Raw genomic sequence first — 9,532 nt, forward strand, 5'->3', positions numbered from 1 at the left:
CATTGTTGTACTTCCTTTCAAGGTACTCCGTATCGTTTTTCTCCACAGAAGAAGCTAAAGTTCCTTGTATCTTATGTTCTACTCCTTACTCCACAGAGAGCTGCTTATGTCAGGAGTCTAACAAAGCTAACATAACTCCCCCCMCTTTCTTTGCAGGACATTTATTAATATGGCAACAGTGGTTATGTCTCAGAGCAATACACTTAATATTTAACAAGAATCAGGGAATGATGACAGTGGCACACATCTTTGTCCATCAGATTTTATTTTTAGTGGTAGAAGTGTGAGAAAAAGCAACTTCATTAAGAAGTGTTGAGTCAACGAGTTGATTCAACTGAAGGAGTTTTTACTATGAACTTTCTTCGGAATTGTTCTCCTCAGATAATCTCCAGCTATGAAAGAAAATAGAAGCTACGGAGAATAGATATTTTAAGAGGGATTTTGATCTTTCAAAAGATATACTCCTAGCAAAACTAAAATTGCAATACTACTTCTGGAAATAGCTTGAGAATAATGCACCTTACTGTCCACAAAAGGGAGGCATACCATCTGTTCACTTCCCTTGTAACCAACACAATTGGTAATCGGTAAGAAGTAATTACTCACTTCTAGGAAAATGTACAGCATAGCACTGAAAGGAGTAAGGATTATCAGATTTCTCTGCCTTCCCCAAAACAGAAGTTTTCTTTGGTAGATACCGAGTTTTTCCTTTATAATGAAATGAACTGCCAGAAAGCCTTGTAAGGCAAAACTATGCCTGTTGTTAAGCAGTTATGAAACATCACACCCATTTCTAAGTGACATAGCTGAGATTGCATCAACATTTCAAGCAGCTGATACTTTACCAGGAGCAAATTTTAGCTTCTGGCTGGATTTTTATCTAGAAAATTCTTTCTCTGGTTAAATCAGTTTTGCCTTTGACTCTCTCCATAGAAACAAGTATAGATTTTTTTTAATTACAATAACAATTTTTTGAATGTTTTCATAATTTTTTTCAGCTTTTCTTTCACCTATTAAACATATCATACACATAATCACACAATGCACAGGAACAGCAAATATTTAGTTTTGGAAACAATTCAGAATGAATGAATATATTGCAATCTCTCTTGGAAATGCTTTAATATACAAATATATCCCACATGTTATTTGGACTGAAGAACTGCTATCTTAAAATATTTCAGAAGAGGTACAAAATGAACTAATAAGAGCAACAAAGTCAAATGCCAGACCAGAGTATGGTGGGGAGCAAAGACAAAAATCTGGATCTGCAAATCCTTCTCCACCTTAGAATACACTCCAATCCTCTAACTACTGCATGTTTCTGACAATAWCCAGCAGTGACTATCTGAACCATTCAAATAATCATTAAACTTACTACAGAATATCATCCAGAAACTCAGGGGCAAGTTAGTCCTTTACAGCTTCCTTTCCTGCCTACCTCTGAGTTTAATAAATGACCTTCACTGCAGAATTATCAGGTACTTTTGTTTGAAATCACATGGAGTAGAAATATGCCTAAAAAAGAAGGTGGCTGATACTCTTAAGAATAAGACCTGGTTTTTACTTAGGAAGTGATTTCACTTAAGAGAAGAGAGAGAAAAGAAGGAGCGAGAGAAAAGAAGGAGCGAGAGAAAAGAAGGAGAAAAAGATTTTTAGGAGCACCATCAGAATCAGTTTGAGTCAATGGGAATCCATAGGTGTTTTTCTTCCTCAATTCATCTGGCTTTCCCTGCACATGCATCCTTTACGGTATTAATAACATAGCACAACTGGTCTATGGATTATTTATCTTCAAAGAATATCTTAGAAAGAAAAGAAATGGGATAGAAAAAAATATTCTTTCAAAACAGATGAAGCTTAGCTAAAGGAATAAGGGAAAAGAATCTTGTCTGCTACATAATGTTTTAAGTCTACCTTCCATATGTAAACAACCAAGTTAGAATATCCCATTCTGTCTGTATATTCATCTCAGTTATACATCCTAGGTTTTACTCATCTTCCAAATTTTAACTTTGCATTGAGGTAATAGTCAATATAGTAGGCAGGTCTTCAATTTTATTTTGTAACTAGGTTACAGTTTATAACCGTACTATTTTGTAACTAGTAAATAACTAATTTCTCAGTCTTCTAGACTATTTGTTTGACTTCTTCAGAGGATTTGAGAGTATTTTTTGGAAAAACATTCCACACACAGGGACATAAATGTGTAACTTCCATATATACAATGAAAGGAAAAGCAAATTAATTCATCATCCTCTACAACCCTGTAAAAGTAATCCACAGCCACAATCCCTTCTCTTCCCTCTATTTGTAAATTGCAGGTCAAAAACCACTAGGCCTATGAAGTAAGCAGGTATTATTTACCCATTAATCTGATGTCAAGTGCAAGTGACCCCAGAATCTGTTCAAATGTATGCAGATGACTTGGCACACATGAAAGGAACACGATGACTTGCGTACTACCTAACAAGAAATGACTATCCATTACAATCAGATACCTTACTTCCAGAACAGCTGCCAGCACTGCTAAACCATGCATTTTGCAGCATCTGCATAACCTTGGTTTAATAAAGGAGATGACTGTGCAAGAGTGGCATAAAGGGTATTGAGCAGAAAAGCATGGGAGTGGAACCAGAGTAGGAATGGTTTAGTGAGCTTGGACAGGAAATGTGACCTCAGAAAAGTTAAGGCAAAACAAGAAATCTCACTGCACTCCATGATCTTGATATATCAATGACTAACAGAGCTAGAACTATATATTTTAGTACAATATACTCTTTTTGCTAACTATTAGGCTTTGGGGATTGGATTCATTTGGTTGGAATGTCTTATTTTAAGAAATATAACAGATAAAGCTAAGAATAGATAATAAAAAGTGAGATAAAGTAGTATGACAAGGAAAGAAGAAAAACACTGCGTTTGGAAGAGGAGGGACAAAAATCTTGAAATTTTGATAGCTCCTTCTCCTTCAGACATAATCCAGACTTATAAAAATGGTAGTAACACATAGCAACAGGATCTTAAAAATAGCAGTCACCCTCTGTTTTACTTATATCATAATTTGATAACTCAGGACCAGGAGCCTAATGCAGCAGTCTTAGGAATTACCTTTTTGTTGCTTATTTCTGGTACCCCAAGAACTTGAATACAGCAAGTAACCTGGCACTATTTCAGAACTCAATGCAATTTTTATTTGAACAGTATTGTATTTAGCAGTTCTAGGGTAAAATACCGAACTCTTCACACAAACTCATCAGAAACTCATTATTGTGGCAAAACCGCTGCCCAGGCAACACAGAGCAATAGGAATACCATACTGAAGAAAGAAATTCAGAGAAATAGTCAGGATACACAAGTGACAAAGAAAATTCTTTTGTTTTAAGAACATCAACAGCTTAAAAATTATTTTTGAGGTAAAGTGAAGAGAACAACCAATTTATTCCAAACTTATCTTTGCACCACCACAGTCTCCATACTTACATGATAAGTCTATAATGCCATTAAATGTCCTCATAGTGAGGGAAGAAGTGACAGGCTGTTTGAGTTAAAACAGCTCAGAAAAAACACATTAGACTTGGCCTGAAGGAGCTCCTCTGAAAATTCATGCCATCTGTTTTAGGGTGACTGTTTACATGTCAAATGCAACTAGGTAATTATTGCTGTCTAGTACTGACTAACTGCAGCTAAGGATGCTCTTCTCTGAACAAAAAACAGAGTATCAGAAACTATAAGAGTAAGAAAGAATCAGCCACTTCCCATCAGAGAAACCCCTGTGCAGAACCCTAATGTAGGAAACTAYTCTTTATCAGTGTAGAAGACAAACTTTCTCTTCTTTACCTTACAAAATCATTGGAATGAGTGCTGTCAAATAAAATGGAATAGGCAAGCTGACATGACCATTCAGAAGAATCATCCCTATCTTCAGTTTCAAAATGGGAGCCCTAGCATAGAATTAATAAAATCATATGATCTCATAAATGCAATGGAATATGCTTTGCACTATTAGATAACCACACAAACACATCGTGAAACAGAAAAGTCTAATGTTGCAGGAGACTGTCATCTAATCAGGAACTTGCTAGTAAAGTAACAGAACATTGAGAAATTAAGGGTCTGTGCAAGAAGTTGAATTATGGTGAGATAAAGAATAAAGCATATCTTACCTCAACCCTTTTTCAGAAATGGATTGATACYGTCTTTTTTAGTTCTGGAGATCACAAGGTAAGTGGAAATAGTTTAGACCCAGGTATGAAGGAAGGAGCTAGATGCCAATACAGGCTGTAACAAGAAAATTCTACAGGAACACAAGTGGCACAAAAAGGATAAAGTACGAATTCAGAACTATTTAACCTGATGTACTGGTTATTCATATGCCATTCAAAACAGACCTACTGGGTACCAAAGATTATCTCCTGCTACTTACAACTACAGAATGGAGTAATGAAAATAAAGCAGCACTCTTCTGAATAGAAGTTAGCAAATCTTGTATCTGGAAGATAAAGAGTGCAAACAAAAGCACGTGCCATTCTCTACCATACTACAGTGGAAGAGTAGAAAGTAGATCCTTTTATTTTCTTAGCAAGCAAAGGCTTAAGTAGTTCAACACAGCATATCTAAAGTGAAAGGAATATTGTTTTCCTAGAAAGAAGACCAAGTGAAACCAGAAGTCAACACAAGTCATTAACCATTAAAGCMATCGAGGAGGTTGAGAAGGAGGCACTGACAAAAATAAGAATAGGAACGTACATGTTCAACTGTGTAGCCAAACAGAACAAGAGAAAAATATTTTACGTTTTAAACCCTGGGAGAATTAATCTCAACAAACCACACTGAGACTGAGAAAAAAAAAACAAAAAACATATATATCTATTTATTACATATACCTGTAAAGGGAGAGGAACAAAGAAATCGCCTGCCAGGTATATTCATTTGAGAGTTCACAGCTGGCAACTCCCAATAATTCTGGAAATGACAGGGAAGATACAAATCCGTGACATACATTGAGTAAGGCCTTTTTAGCTCTGAACTACCAACGCAAGTGCAGAATGCTACACTTCCAAAAATGAGTGTTCACTTTTGCAAAAATTCAGCTAAAACTTAGATTTCAGATAGGGAAAAGAAAGGGCATCTTTATTCTATAAGCAGAACACCAGCTTTCTATTTAATCATCTCAACTATATGTTCCAAATTCCCAGATTGTTTCATTTATAAAAGCTACTTTATGCCAAGCAACATAAAGGTATTATAAAATAGACTAGGGAAAGAGAAGAGCAAGGCCTACCAGGATCTCAGAATCCTGACTCCTCTGATTGCCACTTTGTGAATTATTAAACCTGATCTATGTCACTTTTGCGGATACTTTCCCCCATTACATCATGAAACCAGAGCAATATAAATCAATTTTTATTCTATTTTCTCCTAGCAACTATTTTCCACCCCAAACTAGGTGACTGAGCAAAATTTAGCTGCTAGTCCTCACCTTTTATTTTAACCTGAAATTTCTCATAGGAATGTTAAATGGAAAAAGAGTGCAGAGGGTTAACGTGTGACAACACAGACTTCTATAACAGTATCAAAAGATGTTAAAGTTCAATATCCCATAGAATATWTTTTTTAAACAACACTAGTGGTAAAGATAAATATTCTTGTGGTAGTGTAAGACAACAGATTTGGGTATATCAGCAATTCACTTACAAGAGGATTCCATGATCCAATGACAACACAGTCAACAATTTTAGTGTGAAGAGCATCCAAGGTGTCCCAATGACAAAATGAGAGTCTAGAGCTATCCCAGTATGAATCTGGCTGCAGGAAGTTTTGACACATGCATGTGCACACACACACACAGTCATCATTCTCTTGTAACCAGGGCACTTGTCCCTCCTACAGATGCCATATCAACAGCAGTTAAAAAAAATGTGGGAGCAAAGAAAAATAATAGTCGTCTCTATAAAGATGGGTCATCAGTAATCAGTAAATGGGTCATCATTAAAATGTTAGAGGGTAGGGGTAGGATGGGAGCAGAACTATTCAAGTAACCTTCAACTTCAAGAAGACTCACTCGTTGTTCTAACAATTACAGTTACCAATTGTATTTCAAGATGTATTTGGAAATTTTAGTGACTGGTATACAGTTTTGCTACTTCTTCCTCTTTCTTGCCAGTGCTGTCTACATTACAAGGAAATGAGGTGACTCCTTCTTCATTCACACTATAGCAACATCAAATTTCATCACAAAAGATCTTCTATTATTTCTAAAATGCATCCTACTCCTAAATCACATTTGTAAACCTTAAAAAAAAAAATCTATCTCAGTTTGGACAGATTTCTTGGTGATATTGTTTGGACTTGAAAGGGATGGGACAAACAAGATATTAAACCACTTCTCTTTTATCTAAGGATAAGATTTGCAGAATAATAAATCCTGGCATTTATAAAACAGGGCTTGTTAATTGCAAAAAAGTCATTCATATTCAAATAAAAATATCCCCAAGGACTAACAGAGATGTTAACAGACTTTTAAAAGAAAATCTGTCTCATCTGGATTACAAGTATAGCTAAACTTATCAGTAAATCTGTTCTTTTTTCCCCCCAAGAATGATAATTTAGGTGTATCTATGAAAAACAGTCAAGCCTAACAGACCAAGATTCTTGATATCCCCTCAGCAATGGGGGGAAATGGGGGGAAACCTCAGCTATGGTTTTTCAAACATGGCAAGTTTTTACCTGAGCATCAATATATGAAATGACTTTTGAACCCCTTTAAGTCCATGGATTCCTAATAATTTTCAAATGGAGCAAACTGACAATAGACTGTGTTCTTCATTAACTTACACAGACATTGAAGAAGTATTCCAGAGCTGATCAGTTCGCAAACTGAAAACAACTAATGCATGTATGTGTGGTCACCGGAGAAGCAACCAAATTACAGAAGTCACCGTTTTAGTTGGCATTCATGTTTTGTAGTTTCCATAAACTTAGTCAAAGTTTTGCACCCTGAAAATGATGTTCTTTAAACATGACACCCTCATGTCAGAAGCTGTAATACATTTTCAAGACTGCTTGTGGGAAGCTTGAAATATTGCTACATACTGCATAAATACTTTGCAAAAAGGTGAAGTTCACCACTCTCTCAAGATTCTCAGATACATACCACCATAATCCAAATTCTCTTCTCAATATTTTAAAATACAACAATGCTTTAAAAATTAGTTTATTGGAATGTTTTTATTTTACTGAATATAAACTATTTTTCATTTCATGTTAAGTCTCAGGATGGATTTTCACAAAAGAAGGAAGGCTTAGCACTTAGCAAAACCATGAAAGAGCACTATCAATCTTAGCATTTTCTAGAGCATCAAGACAGTTGTGCTATGGTTAACTGCAAGCCAATCAAACTTCAAAATGAACTCAAATGTATTCAATTAGGGCCATCTTAAATGGAAGGTAGCACTGGCGGACAAGCAGCAGGTTAAGACAATATCATGGTTTCAGGGGAAAACATCATTCAGATAAGGCCTAAAGACAAAATCCAAGCTGCTAAATCATCAAGTATCCCACGGCACATTTACAAAACTACAGGCTTTTCTTTTTTTACTTATTACCTTTACTACTGTGCACCAGAAATAAAGTAATCTTTATTTACTGCTGTAATTTTTACATAATGCTCAATAGCTAAAGTATTTCACCTCAGAAAAAGCTACAAATGTAGACCAGTTGGTTCTCATGTATAGCTTAAAAAAGAAAGTTAAGAAAGGGGATAGTTTTTTAATAAACCAGAGGAAGAAGGGGAGGAAGTAGTCATAATGTGAACCAGCACTGCTGTTAAGCTATTTCTATGAAACACCCATAGAAGTAAGCAAAACAGGTTTCTTAGGAGAGAGAAATTATACTGTTACAGCTGCTGTCAGAAAAGAAAAAAACATATCCTCTGCCCTCAACTCTCTCAAACATTAAAGTCTAACATATCTATGCAATTAAATTTATTGGCACTGCTCATCATTTTGTTAAAACTGTTTCCAGAACAGGTATATTAACCTCAAACACGTATATAAACCTCAGTCTTTAAAGTCTGCAGAAAGAAGTCTTCTAATGGGTCACAGCATATTTGGTGGCCCTAGATTATGGGTTTCATACTAACTCGGTGGTCTCTTTTCATTCTTCCAAATAAAATTTACAAGTTTGTATCTCAGATAAATATTGTTCTACACAGTTTATCCTAAATTATTTAAAATTTAAGTTTTTCTCTTTACTAGCTTTTACTTCCCCCATCCAAACATTACCAACATAAAACAGATTTTCTTCTCTTTTTAGAGTCTCACTTCAGGAATCATGTTAATTCTGTCAAAATCTGTTTTCACTGCTTGCCATAGCCTCACATCAACCTGTCATATAATTTTATTTTTGAGCTATTCAAATACCATAGGAATAACCTCCTTCCAAACTGTCTTCTCTGAACTTCACTTCCTACCACACTGGTTAATTTCCCTTCAGTTGCACCTTTCTTTCCCTTGCAACAGTATACATACTGTGCCACCATGTATCTGTAAAACTTCTTTAGGAACAAAACAGCAGTGTAGCACTGTAAAAAATGCTTCACAGCTACAGTTAGAAACAAGAAAATAAGATGGAGACTCCACAAAACCAATTTAATCACAAGTATGTAGATGATACATCATCTGTATAGGATAGTGAGGTACATAAAATACAGTCAGATTTTATTACATTTTGTGTGTGTCAGCTGAAAGTTACTTTTATTATGCTAAGATTTTCACAACACTTAGGCTATGTACAGTTATGCTAGCACGCAGGTACTTAATGCTACTCCAGCAAGGCAGTAAGTGCCAGTAGGCTGCTCTAAGCGCTTTTCGTCATTTGCAATTGCCCTTAGATCTTACCTTAGTACAGTTACGGCAATGCAAACGCTATACCGTGTTACTATACTCAGGCTCCGCGGTAGATGCTAAATACGGCCACAGGGTACTCCATAGCCGCAGGAACCACTCTTGAAGCAACTAAGAAGCGGGGCACCCCGAAGCGAAAGGGATCCCGCGTGCTCGCCGCCCGCCAGTTCTACTTTGGGTAGACTCCACCGCCCACACGCGCCATGGCGATCCCGAAGCGGGAAACGCCCGGCGCACCGGATCGCTTCCAGCGACCCGCGGCGTCGATCCGAACTGCAGTCCTACCCCCCCCCCCCCCCGCCATCTTGGTCGCCTGGGCCTGGCTCACCTGTCCCCGCCGGGCGCGCTGCAGCCCCTCGCTCTCTCCATCCTCGCCCCCGCTGTTGCTATGGGACCCCTGTCAGCCGCGCCCAGCCCCGGCCGCTACCATTGGCAACGGAACTCGGTACTGAAGCCCACCGTCATTGGCCAGAGGCGGAGCACTCGGCCCGCCCATTGGCCGTAGCGCCCCTCAGCGGGGCGGGCCGAGTGCCGCACATGCGTGATACCAGCGGCCCTCACGGCTTACGCGGAGCGCAGCTGCGGGGACGCGCCCCGCTTCGCCCTTGCGAGAGGGGCGCGCGGGG

General features: G+C 37.7%; 1 protein-coding gene across 7 annotated transcripts in view; it reads right to left on the bottom strand.

The window, feature by feature from the left end:
• Positions 1 to 9,519, bottom strand: part of TULP3 (TUB like protein 3) — a 36,695-nt gene extending 27,176 nt beyond the window's left edge. For all 7 annotated transcript variants that reach the window (XR_014895061.1, XR_014895063.1, XR_014895059.1 and 4 more), the window contains exon 1: positions 9,235 to 9,519. Coding sequence is in view for 1 of the 7 variants with exons in the window: in XM_085298843.1 (XP_085154969.1) it covers positions 9,235 to 9,275 (41 nt within the window). In the remaining 6 variants the exon portion in view is untranslated. The remainder of the gene's footprint in view (positions 1 to 9,234) is intronic.
• Between the last annotated feature and the right edge of the window lie 13 nt (positions 9,520 to 9,532).

Source organism: Rhea americana, unplaced genomic scaffold (assembly GCF_003343005.1).
Source record: "Rhea americana isolate MKP2758 unplaced genomic scaffold, rheAme1 scaffold_142, whole genome shotgun sequence".
NCBI classification, from domain to species: domain Eukaryota; kingdom Metazoa; phylum Chordata; class Aves; order Rheiformes; family Rheidae; genus Rhea; species Rhea americana.